At 43.7% G+C, this 23,144-nt stretch overlaps 1 protein-coding gene across 2 annotated transcripts in view; it reads left to right on the top strand.

The window, feature by feature from the left end:
* Positions 1-1,224: 1,224 nt before the first annotated feature.
* GABRR1 (gamma-aminobutyric acid type A receptor subunit rho1) overlaps positions 1,225-23,144 on the top strand; it is a 40,725-nt gene continuing 18,805 nt past the window's right edge. Inside the window, exons 1-5 of one of the 2 annotated variants that reach the window (XM_032155202.2) lie at positions 1,645-1,802; positions 16,195-16,245; positions 18,407-18,513; positions 20,230-20,297; positions 21,413-21,636. In XM_032155202.2, coding sequence (XP_032011093.1) covers positions 1,681-1,802; positions 16,195-16,245; positions 18,407-18,513; positions 20,230-20,297; positions 21,413-21,636 — 572 coding nt within the window. In that variant the 5' untranslated portion in view covers positions 1,645-1,680. Of the gene's footprint in view, positions 1,803-16,194; positions 16,246-18,406; positions 18,514-20,229; positions 20,298-21,412; positions 21,637-23,144 lie in introns of both variants that reach the window. The other variant, XM_032155211.1, reaches the window with a different exon arrangement.

Below are 23,144 nucleotides of genomic sequence, written 5' to 3'. Positions count from 1 at the left end.
GATTACAGGCATGTGCCACCGTGCCTGGCCGTGTCTATTATTTTCTATCCTGTTAAGATTAGGAGACCAAGCCCAAGAAACCACCAAATTTTACCTGCAGTACCTATAGATTTGAGTGAATTCCTTTCTTCTAGAGGTTTCAGAAAAATACCCCCAAGTACTTGCCTAGAAGTGACTTTCCTTACTAACTGTAAGACTGGACACTATAAACTGCACCTATGTCAGGTTTCCTGAGAGGACATTGTAGGCATTGGTTCTGTAAGTACAGCCAACCTTTATTCCTTAAAATGGCTTGTCACACTTCGTTAAATGAACATTATTCTCATAGGGCATTCAAGGCAAGGCTTTCATTGCATAATTGATGCTTCCAGTTGTATTTTGGCAAAAGGGAGGACAGATTCTTACTAAACCTATGCAAACAACTATATTGCCAAGAAATGTAAAGAGACTGGCTAAGAGTTTCTGAATTCAAATAAGGAGAATCGTGTCAGTGAGAATCATATATCATTTAAGAATATTTCATTTTGGTTTATAAAAGCAGAGTTTAAAAACTTATTGTGAATTACAGATAGCATAAGAAGAGAAAGAAAAGGCTTCTTGCAATCTGGCAACAGAACCTTAAAACAACTACATTTCAAATAACTCCAACAAAATTTCTCTCATCAATTCGTTAAGTCTTGTGTAATTCATTCTCATTCTGTTGGATCTTGGGTTAGCAGTTGTGTGAAACTGCTTTTCAGCTACAGAGTTCTGGGAATCCTGACTCAGTTTATCAGTACAGTCTGAAAGTTATCAAAACCATGTCAGCTCAGCTTTGAAGAGTCAATAGTTTGGAGTACCTAGTGCGGTCTCTTCTACGAGGCTCTGAGACTGTCTTTTGATGAAGACACAAGCTCTAGCCTGTAGCTTATAGCAGAGTCTTAGAGTAAGCATTAAAGCAAAAGAAAAACTGTCTACAAATAACATAGACTTGAAGCTACAGTTAATTTATTACTGGTATTTTTCAAATGTGGAAAGTGCAGCAAGGTTCATGATAAGAATAATGCAACTGACAAGGAAATTTACTTGTTTCTGCGCCAAAGACAAAAGCCTCTTCCCCAGTTGCCCTCCCAATCTCAGCCATATAGACAGCCCACGCAGGTACCGAGCCCTGGGGTTTCAGGGATTCAGCCACAGGAAGTGGGGGCAGGAAGCTGTCCAAATCCAGCCCTCAGCTAAAGCAAATAATAATGGCCGTAAGCTTAAAATAGATCCAGGGAGGAGCTCATTAACGTGAACATAGAAAGCGGTTCCGCACCTCTGGCCTTACTCCTTTTAGAAATTGCTTTGGTCCATTTTTACTTCCTTTTATTCGACGCACCAGAAAATAAAAGACTTTTTACCAACATTTTTACCGCATTTGACGATGAACTAATTTAGACCGGCTAAAATAATTGTTCCACTGGGACACAGGAATTCAACCTCAGTTCAGAAAATCCCTGACATCTGACGTAGGAGGATTTATAGGTTTAGTGGAAATTGCTTTCTCCTGCTCTCCAGATTGCATCCTGTGGGTTGATTTTTTTTGCATGAGTAAACATCCTTCTAATAATGAACGGACCAATAATGTCTTAAGAGAGAAAAAGAACAACATTTTCCTTTTTGCTCTTTCTGGAGAGAGGTGTTTGAATTTGGAAACCCATGCTGGCTGTCCCAAATATGAAATTTGGCATCTTTCTTTTGTGGTGGGCATGGGTTTTGGCCACTGAAAGCAGAGTGCACTGGCCTGGAAGAGAAGTCCACGAGATGTCTAAGAAAGGCAGGTGAGTGGACATTTAGGGATAGAGGATTTAGGAAAAGAGGGTGCACAAAGTGAGCTTACAGTGTTGTTCTGGAAACTGAGCATCCTTTCCAGCGTATGGTGTTTTGTGTGGATGCCTCTTTCTTCCCTCTCCCTTTGTTCTCCTGCTGTCCCCCTTTTAGAAAGTTAGAATTACATTTTCTTTTAAAATGATGCTAGATTAGATCATTTTATCAGTGCATTTTTAAAATTCCTTATGAATTGTCCTGGGTGAAACGTAGATTCTAGAAAATAGAATATATGCACATTTTTTAAAAAATCAAGGGCAATTGTTTGCTGTCTGTGTCCTAGGGTTAGAACAACTCTGTGAATTCTCAAATTACCAATGGGATCTGTATTTCATGAGAATGATTCTGCTCTAATTATTTCTGTTAGATTTGTGAATCACTTTTTAATATTTTAAAAGAAAGCAGCTTTCTCCAAGCTGTATGACGAGAAGGATCATTATTAGATGGTCCCCTACCTGTAAATTGGGAGGGCCAGGGACGGAGCTGCCTGCAGGCAAGTGCTTGCCTGTGGTCAACACCAAAGGTGCATGCTGCCCTGTCTGCCAGCACTTGCAGAGGGAGCTTAGACAGGAAACCAGGTTCCCCACCAGCCCCTTAGCACTAGGCCTCACCTGGGCCATTCTGACAGCAGCACCGGCAATGCCTATCTGGGATGCACACCTGCTTGCCCAGCATCAGTCAATAATACAGGAGACTGGGAGACAACCTAATCCAGTGCTCTCTCTGTACTAATGAGGAAATGGAGACAGTAGGGTGTTGTTGATTCTTGGTCCTTTATTAGCCTTAGCTTCAAATTGAACTTCACCTTTCTTTGAGTGTAAATATAAATAGAGTCTGAGAGATCAGTGAATATGAAAAGAAATCTAGCTTTTGGGAGTTTGGGGTTAGGAGGAGGGCTGTGTGTCTAGCACCTCAGTGCCCTTCCTCTGGGGCTGGAGGGAGCCCTCCTCACATGGTCTCCCAAACAGCCAGCTGTAGCTCACAGCATTTGTTTCAAGCTGTTCTTAACAACATCACAAAACTAGGAGCTGAAATATCCAGTGGTCATGGTGAGCCTGGGGTACTAAGGGAGGCCACTGTGCCCTATTACCATCAGAGTCAGAAGTTGCTTGGGCAAACACTGGAACTTGAGGAGTGGTGCAGCCGTAGAGATTATTTGATCGAAATGTGCTTATAGGGATTAAAAGCAACAACAAAAACAACAAAAAACTCTGTTGGTCTTTATCAAAAACTTTTCCCAAGCCAGAGTTAGAGTGGCAACCTATTTGCAAATATCGGTGATTAAGAAGTCTAAGAGAGTGAAATAGACTTTCTTTTAAATAATTTATTTAAAAAATTTAAATTTTAAGTGACAAATTATGATTGTATATATTAATGGGGTACATACGAAATGATGTAAGGATATATACGTACAATGTGGAATGATTAAGTCTAATTAATGTATCCATTACCACAAATATTTACTATTTTTTTGTGGTGAAAACATTTGAAATTTACTCAGCACTTTTGCAATATGCAATACACTACTTTTAACTATGGTCACCATGCTGTGCAATATGGCTCAAAAAACGATTCCTCCTGTCTAACTGAAACTACCTCTTGGCCAACATCTCCTCGTACCCTCAATCTCCCAGCCTCTGGTAACCATCATTCTGCTCTCTGTTAATATGATTTCTATTGTTTGAGATTTCACATACAAGTGAGATCATATGGTATTTGGCTTTGATGCTTGGCTTATTTCATTAAGCATAATGTCCTCCAGGTTTATCCGTGCTGTTGCAAATGACAGAATTTCTTTTGCTAAGGTTGAATAGTATTCCATTGTATACCACATTCTCTTTATCCATTCATCCACTGATAGACACTTAGGTTGTTTCTATAACTTGGCTATTATGAATAATGCTGTAGTGAAAATGAGAGTGCAGATATCTCTTCAACAAACTGGTTAAAGTCCTTTGGATATATACCTGGACAGGGGATTGCTGGATCATATGGTAATTCTGTTTTTAGTTTTTAGAGGAACCTCCATCTAGTTTTCCATAATGGCTGTGCTAATTTACATTCCCACCAGTGGTGTTACAAGGGTTTTCTTTTCTCCACATCTTTGCCAAGGCTTGTTATTGTTCATCTTTTTAAGTTTGTTTTGTTTTTTGTTTGTTTGTTTTAGAGACAGAGTCTTGCCCTGTTACCTAGGCTGGATTGTAATGGTTTCAAGTGATCCTCCCACTTCAGCCTCTTGAATAGCTGGGACTACAGGTGCACTACCATGCCAGGCTAATTAAAAATTTTTTTTTTCTATAGACAGGGTCTCACTATGTTTGTTGCCCAGGCTGGTCTTGAGCTCCTGGCTTCAAGTGATCCTCCCACCTTGGCCTCCGAAAGTGCCAGGATTACAGGTGTGAGCCACCATGCTTGGCCATCTTTTTGATAATAGCCATTCTGACTGGTGTGAGATGATATCTCATTGTGGTTCAAATTTGCATTTCCCTAATGACTAATGATGTTGAGCATTTTTTCATATATCTGTTGGCCACTTGTATATCTTGTTTTGAAAAATGTCTATTCAAGTCCTTTGCCCATTTTTAATCAGGTTACTTGTTTTCTTGCTATTGAGTTGTTTGAGTTTCTTATATATTTTAGATATTAACCCCTTATCAGATGTGTATGCCTTACAAATATTTTCTTCCATTCTGCAGGTTGTCTCTTCACTGCATGAGTTATTTATTCCGCTGTGCAGAAACTTTTTAGTTTGATGTAATCTCATTTGTCTATTTGCTTTCGTTGCCCAAGCTTTTGGAGTCAAATGCAAAAAATTCACTGCCTAGACCAATATTGTGTAACTTTTCTCCTATGTTATCCTCTATCAGTTTAACAGTTTCAGGTCTTATACTTAAGTCTTTAATCCATTTTGAGTTGATTCTTGTATATGGTGTGAGATAGAAGGTCTGATTTCATTCTTCTGCGTGTGGATATCCAGTTTTCTCAACATATTTATTGGAGAGACTTTTTTTTCCATTGTGTGTTTTTGAGACCTTTGTTGAAAATCAATTGATTGTAAATGTATGGGTTTATTATTAGGCTCTCTCTTCTGTTTCACTGGTTGATGTGTTCATCTATATTCTAGTTCCATGATGTTTTAATTACTATAGCTTTGTAATATAGCTTGAAATCAGTTAGTGTATCAGGTAGGATCAGGTAGGAAATCAGATGCCTCCAGCTTTGTTTTCTTTGCTCAAGATCATTTTAGCTATTTGGGATTTTTTGTGGTACCATATGGATTTTAGGATTTTTTTTATGTTTATGAAAAATTACTTGGAGTTTTGACAGGGATTACATTGAATCTGTAGATCACTTTGGGAGTATGGACATTTTAACAATATCAATTCTTTCAATCCATGAACATATGTTTCCATTTATTTGTGTCTCCTTTAATTTCTTTCATTGGCGTTTTATAGTTTTCATTGTACAAATTTTTCACTTCCTCAGTCAAATTTATTCATTAGTCTTTTTTTTGTAACCACTGTATACTGGATTTTTTTAAAATTTCTTTTTTTAGATAGGTTGTTGCTACTGTATAGAAACACTTCTGATTTTTGCATGTTGAATTGAATCTGCAACTTTATTGTATTTGTTCATTAGTTCTGACAGTTTTCTTGGTGAAGTCTTTAGGGTTTTCTATATATAAGGTCATGTTATCAGCAAACAGCAACAATTTCACTTCTTCATCTCCTATTTCTATGCCTTTTCTTTCTTTCTCTTGTCTAACTGCTTTGGCAAGGACTTCTGGTACTATGGTTGAATAGAAGTGGTGGGAGTGAGTCTTGTCACTGATCTTAGAGAGTGAAATAAAATTTCTTTGTAATTTTACTTTTAAAAACTTTCATTTCTTTAGTTATGAAAGACACATATAACTATTATTTAAATTTACTAGAAAAAGAGAAAAAAATTTTAAAAACACCCAAGAATTAGCCATAATCTCCAAGCCCAGAAGTAAGCTTGTTAACATTTTTGCGTATTTTCTTCTTGTCTTTTTTGGTAAGCATATACTGAATACTAAGTAGTCTGGAATTATGCTACGCATATAGTTTTATAACCTTATTGTATTTAATATAATATTGTCTGCATGTTCACTTATTTTAAAAGTCAATAGAATTATCATTTGATTGGCTGCATAATAATGCAAATATGTAAATTAATGCACAGTGTGCCACCATTTAAGTGTTTTCCTCTATTTACAGACATTTGGTTGCTTCCTCTTTGTTATTACAGATATTCTGTATGTATGTCTTTGTATATAAGAAGAGTTGTTCACATACATAATTATTTAATTAGGATAGACTCCTGGAAGTGTTCTGGATCAAATGGCACAAGAACATTGAAAGCTCCAGATATATGTGGGAAAATTTCTATCCAGAATGTTAGGTGGATCCAACTTATACCCCACCAGCCAGGTTAAACTTCATTTTTATGTAGCCTAAACTTTTAAAGGGCTTACTTAATTTAATCCAGACTCTAAATCCATAAGCTTCTGGTAATTTGTATCCAGGTTTATTTACATGGTCATGCTAATAAAATAGCTCAGGTAAACATGGGCACACCAGGGGGTGAGACCAGTGAGGTGCCTAGGGTGCAAAACTGAAGGAGGTGTTACACGCCCCAGAGAGTGACTGGCTCTTTACATTTTACTCCCTACACACCTTACCTGCCTCACTCTAGTCTCCACCCCAGCAAATAATTCATGTTTTCCCGGAATCTCCACAGGAGGCACATCCAGACAGGACCCATCTTCACCAATCATGCAGAATCAAGATCAGAATGCCAGGGCACTGGGCAATGTTTCTAGAATCAATCAAAACTTACTGTCTCAGGCCGGGCATGGTGGCTTATGCCTGTAATCCCAGCACTTTGGAAGGCTGAGACATGAGGATAACTTGAGCCCAGAAGTTCAAGACCAGCCTGGGGAACAAAGTGAGATCCTGTTTCTATAAAAAGTACAAAAAAATGTAGCTGGGCATGGTGAGGTGTGCCTGTAGTCCCAGCTACTCAAGAGGCTGAAGTGGGAGAATGGCTTGAGCCTGGGATGTCAAGGCTGCAGTGAGCCGTGGTTATGCCACTGCACTTCAGCCTGGGCCCATCTGACCCTGTCTCAGAAAAAATAAAAATAAAAAAAAAATAACCCAAAACTTACTGTCGGTCCTCTCCTCCTCTCTTTCCTGGAAGAATGGAAACATAACCTGTTTACACTACAGGCCCCTGGACAATGCCAGCTCAGGCTGTGGGAGGGCATACTGATCCTACCAGAAGCTGGAAGTACATTATCATGCATTCTTTGTTGTGCTAAAGAAGTCACGTTTATTCTGAAGGTGAAGAGGAGCTGAATGGTCTCAGCAGATTTCCATTTCAGAGAGATGATGCTTGCTTGCTCAGCAGCATGATGGAACACCAGGAAGGGGGCTAGAGGGGAAACAGAGAAAGTAATCCAGAGTCTATGACCAGAGTCTGAGGCCAGGTAAGAGCTGGTGCAAAGCTCATTCATAGTGGAATGAACAGGATGGGGATGGGGGAGGAATGAATATGAGAGCTTTCAAGGAGCTAGAATGGTCAGAATCTGATTGGCTTCAGGGTGAGAGAGAAGTTTAGGGTGAATGTTCGGCAGGTATTTCGATTGTATGACTGAGTAGATGGTGATGCCAGGAAGGAGAGCAGGCGGAGGAGTAGGTTTGGGGGTGAAGGTGATGAGTTTGGTATGGATGATATAGACCTAGATGTGCTTGCAAGATACCAAGAGACAGCTGTCCAGTCAGCAGGAAGGGATATAAGTCTGCAGCTCAAGAAGGAAACTGGGCCTGGAGAATCATTTAAAGGGAGTCTCCATAGGTGGCAATGGATGAGGTGGCCAGAGACAGCATGTGGCATGAAATAAGGGCCAGATCAAGGACAGACCTTGGGGAAGAGCAGCGTTTAAGGAGAAGATAAAGGAAGGGGCCTCAGTGAAGAGCTGGAAATGAGTGATCAGAGAAACAGGTATAGAACTGGAACACAGAGGTGTTGAGGATGTTAAGAGGCCCATTTTTTCGACAGTTATCAAGTGCTTATTACAGAGTAGGCACTACACTGGGCAATGAGCTCTTTACCAGTCACAAAATGAGATGCAGGCTGTGCCATCAGAGTCTTTCCGACTAGGAAGGTGTTCTAGCAAGGTGTCAAGGGTTTTAAGAAGGAGGGAGTGGTCAATAGGGTCAGATCACTCCAAGGTCAAAATCAACTAGGTAGAGGACTGAGAAGTGAGCCCTAGATATGGTAGCTACGTGTCATTAATGATCATCCCAAGAAAAGACAGATGTCAGTGGGTTGAGGAGAGGAGAAGAGAAAATGGAGTGAATATAGACAGTATTTACAAGAAACTTGGTGTGAACTGAAAGACTGAGACAGGATGAAGGTGAGAGAGGAAGACAGGAGAGTTTTAGGGTAGGAGGGACTTTGGAGGGTTCAAAGGATGAAGAGAGGCCAGGGGCGGCAACAATGTGGCATGAGGAGTTGCTGTCAAATCCCTGTCTTGCATGACAAAGAGAAAGGTTTGGGATTGTGGACTGGGTCTCTGATCGCCCTAAACGCCTTGAAATTTGATTTTCTCTTAAGTTAGTAGTGCTCTCTTCATCTTGTCCCTTTGCTCCCCAGAAAGTTTGCTTGAACTTTCGAGTCCCCACTTTGTGCTTCCTGGTTCTTGTCTCCCTGCTGATTACGACCTGCCCCTCCTCCTTGCAGTCTCCTAAGGCCTCTGCACCTGCTGCTTCCATGCTCACAACACCATTCTCTTTCTTATTTCTCTGACCCGTTTTTTTCTTCCTCCGATATTTAGCAGAGGTGTCACCTCCTCTGAGAAGCCTTCCTTGGCCCTCCCTCACCCCCTGCCTCTCAAGTCTCAATTAGGTGACTGACTTTTGAGCTTCTGCAGCTCTCCACCACCCTTCTCTCCAAGGACTAATCACTCAGCATTGCCTTTTTTATCTCATTTTTCTCTGCTTCTAGACTATGAGTCCCTTGAGGGCGCATTTATCCTTGTTTCCCCACAATCAAGAACAATGGTGAATGTTCATGAAATGTTGGGCATGAATAAATGAGTGAACCCTGACCCTTGCTATTTCCTGCACTTCATTCATTCATTCAACAAATATGTATTGAGGGCACTATACTCCAGGCACTGTGCCCATGGCTTGGGAGGCAATGGTAAGCAAAATAGACCTGTTCCTCCCCTCAGGGTGCTGACAGTTTAGTGGGGGAGACAGACCTTAATCAGACCATTTTTGCAGAATGCAAAAATTAAAAATTTTGCAGAAGACTGGGCATGATGGCTCACACCTGTAATCCTAGCACTTTGGGAGGCCAAGGCAGGAGGATTGCTTAATCCCAGGAGTTCGAGACCAGCCTAGGGAACATAGTGAGACCCCATTTCTACAAAAACAAGCAAAATTAGCCAGGTATGGTGGCACACACCTGTGGTCCTAGCTACTCGGGAGGCTGAGGTGGGAGGATCACTTGAGCCTGGGAGGTTGAGGCTGCAGTGAGCTGAGATTGCGACGCTGTATTACAGCCTGGGTGACAGAGCAAGACCTATCTCCAAAAAAAAAAAAAAAAAATTTCTACAGAATGTCAGATCTTCAAAGACCTTAGAAACCCCCTCACTTTAAAGGTGAAAAGAGCAAGGCCCAAAAGGGTACACAAACTTGTGCCATGGTCACATAACATATCCACAGAGCTCCCACAGACCCCGTGTTTCCACTTCTGGTGCTCTCCTCTCACCATCAGAAAACGAAAGTTATATTGATGGACGTAAAACTCAGGTTGAACCAAGTGAAAATCTTTTTGTACGTCACAAACAGTTGAATGTCAGCCATTTCCTGTGGTTCAAATTAACATTTTCTTGCCTAATTCTTACAGCACGCCAGTAAAGTTAGTATTATTCCCCCCATCTTTTAGGAAACTGAGACAGAGAAAGATCAAGTAACCTGCCCAAGGTTAACAGCTAGTTTGTGGCTCCCCTGGGATTCACACTGAAGTCTGACTGATGCAAAGTCTGTACTCCTTCCAATACTGTAAGCTGCCTCATCAAATAAATTTAACCCCAAACAAGCAGTGGTGGCTCTTGGGATTGCGGTGATAGCATTGAGAAGACCTCGTGAGTCTTGACTCACCCCTGTTGAAGGCCTGGTCTCTGCTCCACTCCCCAGGTGAGAGGGCAGGAGGTGAAGCGAGGTAGAGATGTTCCATCCGCAATTTCACATTCTGAAATGCATTGCAGGCTGTCCCCTTGACAAACACGTGTTTTTGTTTGTTTGTTTTGTTTTCGTTTTTAGGCAGCTGAGACATTTAATTGGCTATGGGGATTTCACTCAAAAGGCATTTAACAAGAGTCTAAAATGTTGGCATTAGGGTCAAACAGTTATCTACAAGTTAGAAAGTAGTACGTTCTATAAGAAATGGGAATAATACAATCTGAGAATTCTAATAAAGTGAATAGGTGGACAAAATTCAGAGCTTTAAATTAAAAAATAAAATAAAGTAACCCAGTGTCTTCAAGTGGGAGGCATATGGTATTCCCAGGCATAGGAATTCAGACATATGTACAAGGAAAAAAAAGGGATGATCTAGGCTGAGATTTTTTTTTAAGCCCGCAACTTGGATGATAGGCTGAGATTTTATCTAAGAAGCAGTTAGACAAACATTCTTGATGTGTTCTTTTTACTCTGTGGCAAGGCAGTAGCAGGCCAGGGCTGTCTGTGTGTTAGGGGCCCACCAAGTTGGTGGAAACAGAAGTCAGTAATGGTGGCAAGAAGACAGCTTGATCAAATACCCTGAGACCGGAGAGAAGCTGATAGTTCAAAGCTGGGCTTGTACCCCCACCGTAGACAGCCCTGGTAGCCCTTTGGCTGCAGGCAACAGCTCAGATCTCCCTCAGATGTGCAGGCCTCAGAGGTCAAGGAGTGTTCGCACTGTATCAATAGTCAGGGATCTCCAGAGGAAGAGAACCAGTAGGCTGTCCACATCCACATCCTTATGCCTTTCTCTGTCTGGATCACACATTTGTAGGGGCTGCCAAGTCTGAGATCTGCAGGGCAGACCAGCAGGCTGGAAGTTCTGGCAGAAGCTGGCATGTTGCCATCTTGAGTAGGAAGGCAGTCTGGAAGGGAATTCCTCCTTCTTCGAGAAACCTTAGTCTTTTCTCTAAAGGCCCACAACTGACTGGATGGGGGCCCCCCCACATGATGGAGGGTAATCTGCTTTACTTAAAGTTTGCTGATCTAAATGTTAACCACATCTTTTAAAAATATCGTCACAGTAACATTTAGACTGATGTTTGACCAGAACCAGTACCATGGTCTAACCAAATTGACCCATAAAATTAACCATCACACATTTTAGAGAACATGATTTGAAAAGCACAGTATTAGTTACCAAAAATCCACTTAGGAAGGAATCAAAGGAAATGAACTATTTAATATTTACAGTCAAGGAAAAATACAAAATGATCAACTCATTATGTGGAAGAATGCACAGCCTCTATAACAATTCAAGAAATGCAATATAAATAACATGATGGGTGCATGCTCATTAAATTAATGAAAGTTAAGCACACACACACACCCAGTGCTAGTGGGTCTGTGTGGAACCCACACCCCTATTGGTGCAGCTCTGGCAGGGAACCTACCCTTCTAGCATCGCCTTCAGCCAACAGGACTAGAGCAGTGAAGCGCCTCTCACATCTCAGGGAGCCTGCCGCCTTCTGGAATGGACTTGAAAGGTTTCGAAGCCATCTCATTGCCTAATCCCTTATTTCACAGCTGAGGAAACAGACCTGGAGAGAAGCAACTTGCCATCTCCCACCAGTCAGCAAAACAGGTTCAAGGTAGTGTGCTGGCTTCCTAACTGCCTGCTGTCTTCCTGCTGTACCAGGTCATGGCCTCAGAGAGCTGTGCAAAAGAGCCCCATTTTAAAAAACTAGAAATCACAACTTTGGCTGAACATTGGAATCACCTGAGACTTGAAAACTATTGCTGGCTGGGTCCCACCCTTAGAGGTTCTGATTTCATTGGTCTGGTCTGTGGCCTGGGATTTTTAAGCTCCTCGGGTGATTCCAATGTGTAATCAGGGCTGAGCATTAGATGGTTGTGTGCTACGTGTCCGCTATTCTGGTAGCAAATAATTCTTTTTTCTCTTCCTAATTTGAAGACCACTCTCTTTGATGAAGAATAGCAAAGTAAAATTGGATTCTGTTAGCAGAATCTCAGCCTTATCGTAATTGTTTATTAACATTGCCTCATCTCTGCCAGGTGTGGTGGCTCACACTTGTAATCCCAGCATTTTGGGAGGCTGAGGCGGGCAGATCGCTTGAGCTCAGGGATTCAAGACCAGCCTGGGCAACATGGCAAAACCCCAACTCCACAAAAAATACAAAACTTAGCTTGGCATGGTGACACACGCCTGTAATCCCAGCTACTCAGGAGGCTGAGGTGGGAGGATAGCTTGAGCTCAGAAGGTCAAGGCTACAGTGAGCTGAGATCGTGCCACTGCATTGTAGCCTGGGCAACAGAGTGAGACCCTGTCTTCAAAAAAAATTAAAATAAAAAAAATTAAATCTTGCTTCATCTTCTCCAAGTGGTATATTTCCTTCTACTGACTCTCCTAGCTCAGGATGCAACTGGAAAGAATTCTGCTTGTCTTTACCATGTCTCTTGAGTCTCATTTAGACTCTGGCCTCCCTTGACTCATTCCTTATGGATCCCTTCAATTCTGTGGAATACACCCTTGGGTTTGTGCTTCTCCTTTCATGTTTTGCACCTGTCTTTGTAAAGTCAATTCTGCACACTGCTAAGGGTTTACAGAGATGTGTAACATAGAGGCCGGGCATGGTGGCTCACAACTATAATCCCAACACTGTGTGAGTTTGAGGCAGGAGGATCCCTTGAACCTAGGATTTGGAGACCAGCTTGAGCAACATAGTGAAACCCCTTCACTACAGTTCTTTTTTTTTTTTAATTAGCTGGGCATGGTGTCACATACCTGTGGTCCCAGCTACTTGGGAGGCTGAGGCAGGAGAATTGCTTTAGCCTAGGAGGTTGAGGCTGCAGTGAGCTATAATTGCACCACTGCACTCCAGCCTTGGGCAACAGAGAGAGATCTTGTTTCAAAAAAAAAAAAAAAAAAAATAGAGTCTCTCATCTATTGATCCTATGGTGAAGTGAGTGGGATGGTCAGAAGGCCTATCACCACAACAGCACGGTGTGCACATTCTGATGAAAGCATGTAAAGGAGAGAAGCTCAATAATGCTTTCAGGAGGAGGTGGTATTTTATCTGGGAATGCACGGAGTTCTCTGGGTAACAAAGGGTATGAAGAATGATGGGAGGGGCATTCCAGACAGTTGGGACATCGGGAGCAAAGCATAGAGATGTAATTGACAACGGCAAGAAGTTGGGGGCAGAGTGGGAGCTGAGAGTGGGAAAGTGAGTGGGAGCCTTATTATGGGCCTTATATGCCCAACTTCCACGGATTTTACTTTGAGGATGAAGGCTTTTAAGAGGGGAAGTGACATAATTGTGATTTTCATTCCATGGTGTTGGTGGGATGGTTGGATTAGAGAAGGATAAGACCAGAGGCAGGAAAGCCTGCTGCCTCCCATATGCTAAGTAATGACACCTGAGGCAGGGGGCATAGGGATGGAGAGGGCAAGACAGCAGGGGCGGGGCAGGGGGCGTTGAGAAGGAGGTCAGCCAGGACTGGCCGCCTGACTGCTGTGGGCAGGGTCCCAGTTGGCCTTTCATGGCCTTTATGCACATCAGAAAAATGGAGCCCTATGAGCAGATACATGTTTAAGAAGAGCTAGAGCCAGTGTTCTCAGTGTCCCTGGAAGAGGATGTGAGAGACGCAGGGGCGGGGGGTGGGGGTGCCAAGGACAACATCTGGGTGTTTTGCACTACATACAAGGACTTCTTTTCTTGGCTGTTACAAATGCCGAGAAAGCAAGATCATTTTCATTAGCCAGTTTCTGCTTCCTTGTAAAAATTAAGTTCTCTGTCTTCTCAGATGAAATAGTCAGCAAGGTGAAGTGTAACTTATCAGATGCTCGGCCATTAGCTGAATGAGCCTTCCAGCAGACCTCCCTCATCACAAACCTCCATCCCTGCTCTAGCTCACCTCCGAGAAAGTTCTGACACCTCTTTTGGGAAAACATCCATGCACAGACTAAGAACTAGAACAAGCAGACATCAAGAAGAAGTCTCATAGGTTGGAATTTGTCGTTTTATCCAAAATAAAAGTGGGTGTTCAACACATGTACACTCTATGTTCAGTTCAAAAAGCTGTCTCTAATGTCATCCTGTATCATCTTAACTTGGTACATGCCTATCCTGTCTTCATAACCTCCTGGGGCTCATTCAATCAATATTTATTGTGCACCAACTTTGTGCAAGGTCCATGTTAACTTCTATATGAGGAGACGATAAGCTCAGACCTTCCACATCTAAGCCAATTTCCTGGCAGTGGGAGGCAAATCTTCCAATGTGATGCTGTGGCCAGCCTTGCTTCCAACCCTGGAGCCAGAACCCGTGGCTCTGACTTCTGGCTCCTTCACTTTTACAAGTTATTTAAAGTCTTTGTGTCTCAGTTTCCTACATATAAAATGGGGATAATGACGAGGCCTACTTCGTAGGGTTGTTTTGAGGAATAACCTGAGTTAACACATGGAACAGGAGTTAGCATAGTAACTCGCACATAGGAAGTGCTCAAGCAGTGTTAGATTTTCCTATTATTTGTTCTGTGTAATACATCATTTCAAGATTAATAATCATACCCTCAGATGGTGAAAAGATGCCAATGATGTGAAAAATATTCCATGATATATTATAATTTGAGTTTAAAAGAAAGTTTCAAACAGTGTAATTCTCCAAGAATTATAAGAAAATACAGATGCAGAATGGCAGAGGTTACTTCTGAGTTATATTCATCTTCTCCTTTATGATTAATCTACTTTCTAAATTTTTTTACATGGGCATGTAAACAGGAAAAAAATTATTTAACAATATTAAACAATAATGAAAAAGACTATAACCGTATCCTATTCATCCGTGTTCTCTTGGCTAGAATCCAGGCTTCATGAAGGCAAAGGCAGTGGCATCTCAGAATTTGACAAACCTCCTTTCGTCAGTGTCTGGTTCCATTTCAGGCTGGCCCAAAGTCAAAGTAAGAGCTGGGCCCAGCTTTTTTCCATTCCAACCTCCTCTTTCATTCCCTCCTGTCTCCCTTTTTAAAGGTGCCCATCTAGGGGGCTGATTCCTTCCTTCATTCAACTAACAGGTATTGAGGGTCCACAGGGATCCAGCACTGTGCAAGGGACTGCATGCGAAGAGAACTTTGTCCCCGGTGTCCTTCGGCCTCATGCTGCCCATCAACTGTGATGGCCCATCGCCCGAAGCGCATGCCACTCCCCAGTCTTAGCTCTGCCCACGCCTGCAGAGCGCACACCTGTCTCTGCTCCATTTTCTACAGATGACATAATCCCTGTGCATCTGTTCTGATGTGTCCCTGTGCATCAGTCGAGTCCTGGCAGAAAGCAGCATTGCCTTCGAAAGGGCTTAACTCATGATGATTCAATAAAAGGACAATTCAAAGAGATGTGAGCAGAGTTCAGTGATCCAGTCAGGCCTGTTGATGCCCCCAAGGACTAGGAATAGCAAGAAGCCAGGACTACCCCTCAACTAGAAGGGGAAATACTACTATTATTGGAGCTTATTGAAGATACTGTGATTATCTGCAATCACAGAGTAACACAGGCATTGCTAGTCCTGGCACCAAAGCCGGGAGAGAATGAGGAATAAATACCCTGACCTCTTTCTTCCTCCTCCTCCTCTCTCATCTCCTGTCGGTGCCCATTTGGCTGAAATCATGAGCCAAAGAATGAGGATGCTCAAGTGATGCAGTCCACCTAGCGATGTGTTACTCTCCATAATGATGGTTTTATGGTGGATCAAAGTTAAAATGTACACATCCTTAAGAGCCTTCTAAAAGAATGGCATGCATTTCAGGCCTGGGTAGACCAGTGGGGGAGATATTTTAGCTCAGACCTCTTCAAATTAGGCCTTCTGAACAATGAATCCTCCAGTTTCTACTGTAGGTGTTTGGAAAATGCTCAACAAGAGGCTAAATGAATGCATTGAATCTTTGTAGTTTTTTCTTCTTCTTTTACATTTTATTCTGGATCGATTTGAGGCAAATCTGGAGGGAGAGGGGTGCTTGGTGGATTTGAGTACCTAGACTGTCTCTACAATGTCTTTACTTCTTATGTTCATAGTAGGCCTCAAAGACAAAGACGAGAAGTACATGAAGATGCCCACAAGCAAGTCAGGTATGGCCATAAGCACATGCCCACTGTTCTGCAGATGTTTCTTCCCTGAACCTCAACTGTGGTGGTTTTCAGCAGGGCCGCTCCCTGACCCCTCCCCAAGGATCAGAAAGTGGAGGGTGGGGGACCAGAGGAAGGGGAGCCTGAAAGGAGACGGCAGTCGGGGGTCGGGGGGTGGCTCCTGGATGGAGCTGGTGAGAGAGGATGTCCGCGGCAATGGGAGCTGGTGTTCCTCCTCTTGACGAGCCCGGCTTCCTCCCTTATATCTGTAAGCAGCTCGCTGGTTCCAGTTCTTTCCCTGGGCCACCTCCTTTGCTGCCAGCACGGTAATTCCTCACTTTAGAAGGACACTTCCTGGTGGGTTCAGAAATGGCAATGGCTCCTCCCATTTGTGTACCAGTTTCTAGTTTGAGGAGTACTTCCAGATTGGGTGTGGTGGCTCACGCCTGTAATACCAGCACTTTGGGCGGCCTAGGTGGGAGAATTGCTTGCAGGCCAGGGGTTTGAGGCCAGCCTGGGCAACATAGTGGGACCCCCATCTCTACAGAAAATTTAAAAATTAACTGGACTCAGTTGCATGTACCTGTAGTCCCAGCTACTTGGGAGGTTGAGATGGGAGGATCACTTGAGTCCAGGATCACTCGAGCCCTGGAGTTTGAGGCTGAAGTGAGCTCATGATAGGTCACTGCACTCCAGCTTGGATGACAGAGCAAGACCCTGTCTCTAAAAATAAATAAATAAATAAAAAATATAAAATAAAGAGGGGTTAACTAAAAATATATATCTGTATATACTTGTATTCAAGAAACTCTGGTCAGATAGACAAGAAACCAGTAAGAGCAACACCTGGCCAGGTGCGGTGGCTCACATCTTTAATTCCAGCACTTTGGGAGGCTGAGGTGGGTGGATCACTTGAGGCCAGGAGTTTGAGACTAACCTGGCCAACATGGCAAATCCCCTGTCTCTACTAAAAATATAAAACTTAGCCAGGCGTGGTGGCAGGCGCCTGTAATCCCAACTACTTGGGAGGGTGAGGCATGAGAATCACTTGAATCTGGGAGGTGGAGGTTGCAGTGAGCCGAGATCACACCACTGCACTCCAGCCTGGGTGACACAGTGAGACTCTGTCTCAAAAAAAAAAAAAAAAAGCGAAACACCTGTGGATGTGGGCTGGGGGGTGGATGCAGAAGTGGGAGGCTGAGTCTTCACTACATTTCTTCTTTTAAAAAATCGTCAACTGCTAAAAGTATGTTACCAATCGAGAAAAAGAGAAAATAAATACAAATGACCCCAGGTGCGGTTCAGAAGCAGCAGCAGGAGTAGCCACCTTCCATGCAAACAGGATGGTCAGCATTTCCCTCGAGGGCAAGGTCCCGCTCCCTCCACAGTGGGCCAACAGAGATCAGGGGACCAGGCTCGGACCATACTCACCGGCTCTCCCATCCAGCTCAAAACCCCTCAAAAGGCTGAGGCACTTTAAGGGAATTTGGGCTATTAATAACAAGACTAGAACCAGCTATTTTCAGTCTTGGTTACACATTAAAATCATCTGGGAAGCTTTAAAAATACCAGGCCCTATTCCCAGACAGTCCAAATCAGCATCTCTGAGGTGGGGCCTGGGCATCGGTTTTTTTGTTTTGTTTTTTTTTTTGAGACGGGGTCTCGCTCTGTTGCCCAGGCTGGAGTGCAGTGGTGCCGTCTCGGCTCACTGCAAGCCCTGCCTCCTGGGTTCACACCATTCTCCTGCCTCAGCCTCCCGAGTAGCTGGGACCACAGGCGCCTGCCACTACACTGGCTAATTTTTTGTGTTTTTAGTAGAGATGGGGTTTCACCATGTTAGCCAGGATGGTCTCAATCTCCTGACCTCGTGATCTGCCTGCCTCGGACTCCCAAAGCGCTGGGATTACAGGCGTGAGCCACCGCACCCGGCCCAGGCATCAGTATTTTTAAAGCTCCACAGTCATGATCAAAGCCAATGTCTTGGACCTTCTGGGTTAGTTCATTTATCCAGAAAGATGGAGAAAGGAAGAGGGGATGTCCGATAGCTTAAAAGAAGAAATAGCACACCCCATCACACCTATCAAGATCAAGTCAGAATGCAAGTTACTTTTTATTTGTCTTGGTTGGAATATATATATCAGCCTGGTTTCTTCCCCGTTGGCAGCCCAATTCTGAGACGAAGCCCTGACATCACCAAATCGCCTCTGACAAAGTCAGAACAGCTTCTGAGGATAGATGACCATGATTTCAGCATGAGGCCTGGCTTCGGAGGTATGGGATATGTGCTCTCGGGGTGTCCTCTTTCTTCTGGTCCTCTGTCTGTGGGCAGGAAATTAGCCAAGGGACAGCACAGCTTTGCTCTCCGCTGACCCGGTCTGCCTCGGTTGTGCTTGGTGGACAAGACGTCAAGCCCACAGTACATTTTGAGCATCTGTCTTGCCCTGCCCTGGGTTCTGCTGAACACAGTCTCAGGAGGCATCTGCTGCTGGGTGGCTGCTGCCCCTCTAGGATGGCTCACCATGAGGGAGGCCAGCGGCTGGCTGTAGGAAGGGCAGGGGGAACACAGGGCAGCTGCAGCCCAATGTGGCCTCCTAAAAATACTTGGAAATAATAAACTTGGACTAAATTTGTTGTCATCTGGGAGCTGGCAGACAGAGTTCAGGGTACATATCTTACGGCAGAATGTGGTCTGCTCATTTTAATTAAATGAAAATAGCTTGAGAGAATAATGATTTAGTGCAGAAGAATAGCAAAGCCCTATGAAGCTTAGCCTGCAGCTGCTGGGTTTCAGCCTTCTTAATGTCAGGAATTTTTCATCCTTATGGGTTTATTTTCCTGGAAAAAAATATTCATTTTAAAAATAATTCTCGGCCGGGCATGGTGGCTCACACCTGAAATCCTAGTATTTTGGGATTTCATCTGCCCTGGCTGAGGTGGGCAGATTGCCTGAGCTCAGGAGTTCGAGACCAGCCTGGGTAACATGGTAAAACTCTGTCTCTACTAAAAATACAAAAATTAGCCAGCTGTGGTGGTGTGCACCTGTAGTCCCAGCTATTCAGGAGGCTGAGGCAGGAGAATCGCTTGACCCCAGGAGGCGGAGGTTGCAGTGAACTGAGATCACACCACTGTACTCCAGCCTGGGCAACAGAGTGAGACTCTGTCTCCAAAAAAAAAAAAAAAAGAAAAAAAGAAAAAAGAAATAATTCCCTTGCCATTTATTTCTTCCAGTCACTTTTACCCAAAGAATAAGTAGGCTGTAGAAGAGAGTCTCTGTGCAGTCCCTAATCCACCATTGTTGAACCCAAACCCACCTTTTTACTCCAAATGATTCAGTGTGCTCCATGCCTGCCCTTCATCCTCAGAGCAGGGAAGAAAGGGGGCAGGAATTGATTCCTTTATATACTTCCTTACTCTTTATCACTATTGAGTCTGTACGGTCCAGAAATAACAAAAAATCGAATGTTTTAAGGCCATCCTTAAAACAGGCATGCTGTCTTCCCTGGAAGCTACTCCATCATGTTGCAAAGATGCAGATCTGTGGGTTTGGCAAATGACCTGAATATGACTTTGGTTCTGAGTGCCTATTACCAAACAATGCCTTTCTCATGGCCAGACAAGAGACACCGGCTTCCAGGATGAAAGAGGGTGCAAAACCAGAAGGCAAATATAGAGAATAATGTGGGTGACCTCATGCTAAGAAGTCAGTTACTCTTAGATCAGACCCAGCTTTTGACCTAGGTCTTCATCATACCTTCCGATGAGCATATATAACCAAGAAAGGATGTTTTCAAACTTCTGTTGGAATATTTCAGAAAGCCAGCCTATGATTGCTGCTTTTATCTCCGGTTTGACTTCAGGTTGCCATGACCAAACCTCCAAATCTGATATGACATTGAGGTTCCAGGGGAAATGCTCCTTTTGCCTACTTCCTCCATAGTAAAATTTCAAGCAAAAGCAGTGAATGCTCTTGTCATGCTCTGTCCCCAGGCCCTGCCATTCCTGTTGGTGTGGATGTACAGGTGGAGAGTTTGGATAGCATCTCAGAGGTTGACATGGTAAGTGCTTCTCTGACCAGGGCCATGGCAGGGGGATTCACAAAGCCGGTCCAGGGCCAGGAGCTCCACGCACCTGAATTCACTTAGTCTCACAACTGCCCTGGGCGGTGGGAATCCCCACACTACTTTTACAGATGGCTCAAGAAGATTTGCCCAAAGCCACTCAATTGACATGAAACAGAGCCAGATAACAAGCTTAACCTTTCCCACTCCAGTGGCCAGGCTCTTGCCACTGGGATGCATTTTCTGGACAAAAGCTCTCAAATGTAAGCAGCAGGGCCCAAGTTTGCAGCTGCCAAGTAGTCAAACACATCTTATTCCTGTGGATTCTGTACATGGCTGTGGAAATGCAAAAGAAGCAAAAGAGTGTCCTTTCCCCCCGCCTGTTCCCTTTTTGGTGGGTTCAGATAAAAAGTGCAACATTCTCCAACTCCTTGACTTACAGGATGTTTTAGGGACCTAGCTTAGTTTGGGTCCCCCAAAAAGCAGACCTGAGACAAGCAGTCACAAGCATAAGTATAAGCAGTTTATTTGGAAAGTGATCCTGGGAAACACCAGAACAGAGTGGGGAAAGGAGAGAGGAAGAGAAGGTAGCAAAGAGGACTGTGCTATCAAACCAGTTACTATAGAACTGGTATAGAACTCAGTTATAGAACCATAGAACTCAGTGCCACTGGAGTACTCTGGGAGTCAGTGAAGAACACACTTCAGGGTTATCCCAACTCGGGTGTGGGAGCTGGGGTATTTATCCACCGCCTTCTCTCTGGTTGAGTGCTGCTTGCAGGTATTAACTTTCTGGCACTTTTGGCTTGAGTCACACATGGTGGCAGTAGCAGCCCCTCAAGTGTAGAGTGAATGCCAGGGGCTTGAGGCAGGGCCAGGCACACTTACACTGTCTGCTCCAGGCTTCTCCCTGAGTTCCACGCTGCGCCCCACCCCCGCCCCCAGCAGCGTTCTCTTCCTCCTACTGCAGCAAACTCCGGAGACTAGAAGCAAGACCTCTCTTGGTTCGGTTTCATTCTCCAGCCAAGTGATGGCTCCATAGGGGCTACAGAATCCACATCTCAGTGGGTTTGTGTGTGTCTGGGGTTCCCTCTCTGCCCCTCTGCCCCCAGGACTTTACGATGACCCTCTACCTGAGGCACTACTGGAAGGACGAGAGGCTGTCTTTTCCAAGCACCAACAACCTCAGCATGACATTTGATGGCCGGCTGGTCAAGAAGATCTGGGTCCCTGACATGTTTTTCGTTCACTCCAAACGCTCCTTCATCCACGACACCACCACAGACAACGTCATGTTGCGGGTCCAGCCCGATGGGAAAGTGCTCTACAGTCTCAGGTAGGAAGAAAGGCAGATCATTCATATTAACCAAGAAAAGCATTGGTTTCACAACAGCAATTTGGGTTTTTGGCTCTGAATGTCTACTTTCTAACTTTTCAGTAGCTGCCAGCTTCTCAACATCAAGGAAAACTAACTTTATACATGAGTAGAAATTTTAAAGAATTATTCAGTCTTGAAAATACCTTTGGGGCAATTTCTCAAACTGATACTATTCTATGTGTTATATTTCAATAACAAACAAGTTTATTTCTCTAGTAGGAGTCAGAGAAATAATGTGTTATCAAGGACTTACCTCTTACAATCCCTCTGATTCCCATTTTTGGGAACATTTTAGAACTTTGATTAAAAAAAAGTTCTTCTGCTTCATCTGGCCACCACAGGCATGTTTTCTCTCCTTTCTCTCCATAGTGTCCTACTTGAGAAACTATGGGGATCCCCAGCTACGTTATGACTTGACATGCCATTCTAACGTCACTTTTTAAATATAATGAATAAAATCTTCTCACCAGCTCAGACACTTTAAAAACGTTTAATTGCTCATGAAGCGCTGGCCTGGGGAAGCTTTCCTTAAACACAGCTCCACGGTGTGGTTTTCAGGCTGCACAGGAACTTTAGAAACTCATGGCACTCAAGGCACATGGAGATGAGCAGCAGGCCTTCACAGAGAAGGGATGTGGTCACTTGCTGTGGTCTGCTCCTCTTGGGCTGTGTGGACGGTGCATTCCAGTTTCATAGACTTTGCTTTGGCTTCCATGCTGATGAATGGTAAAGATGAATCCACACATCAGTGTATAAGTAGAAGATTCATGGATGCTTGCACAGTAGACCTATAGACCTATTGAGTCAGAGATTGCAATGTTGAAGCTGATTTTCTGTCCCCATTCCCTAAAGGAATATTTATGATGATCCCTCCATACTCATTCTGGCCTGGAACCTAAGTAATTAGGTACCTGACACAGAGTGGAGTTATGGGATTTTCATCTTTAAGGCTTAAAATGCTTCCTCCCATAAGAACTACTCAGGCGGGTTCAGGATGTGCAACCCCTCTCCCAAGCCATGTTGAGCTGGTTCTCCCTGAAATCCTCGTTTCTGAGGCAGGTCTTTTCTTTTTTCTTTTCTTCTTTTCTTTCTCTCATCTTTCTTCCTTCCTTCCTTCCTTCCTTCCTTCTTTCTTTCTGTCTTCTGTCTTCTTTTCTTTCTTTCTTTTCTTTTTTTATTTACAGAGTTTTGCTCTGTTGCCCAGGCTGGAGTGCACTGGCGTGATTGTGGTTTACTGCAGCCTCAACCTCCCAGGCCCAAGCAATAATCTGACCTCAGCCTCCCAAGTGGCTGGGACCAAAGGCGTGTGTCACTATGCCCAGCTAATTTTTTAAAAAATTATTTTTGTAAAGACAGAATGCCCCTATGTTGCTTAGGCTAGTCTTGAACTCCTGAGCTCAAGCCGTCCTCCCACCTTGGCCTCCCAAAGTGCTGGGATTACAGGTGTGAACCACCACACCTGGCCC

Source organism: Hylobates moloch, unplaced genomic scaffold (genome assembly GCF_009828535.3).
Source record: "Hylobates moloch isolate HMO894 unplaced genomic scaffold, HMol_V3 SCAFFOLD_2, whole genome shotgun sequence".
Lineage (NCBI taxonomy): Eukaryota > Metazoa > Chordata > Mammalia > Primates > Hylobatidae > Hylobates > Hylobates moloch.
Note: the sequence above shows the minus strand (reverse complement) of the source record. Positions and strands in the feature narration are given on the sequence as shown.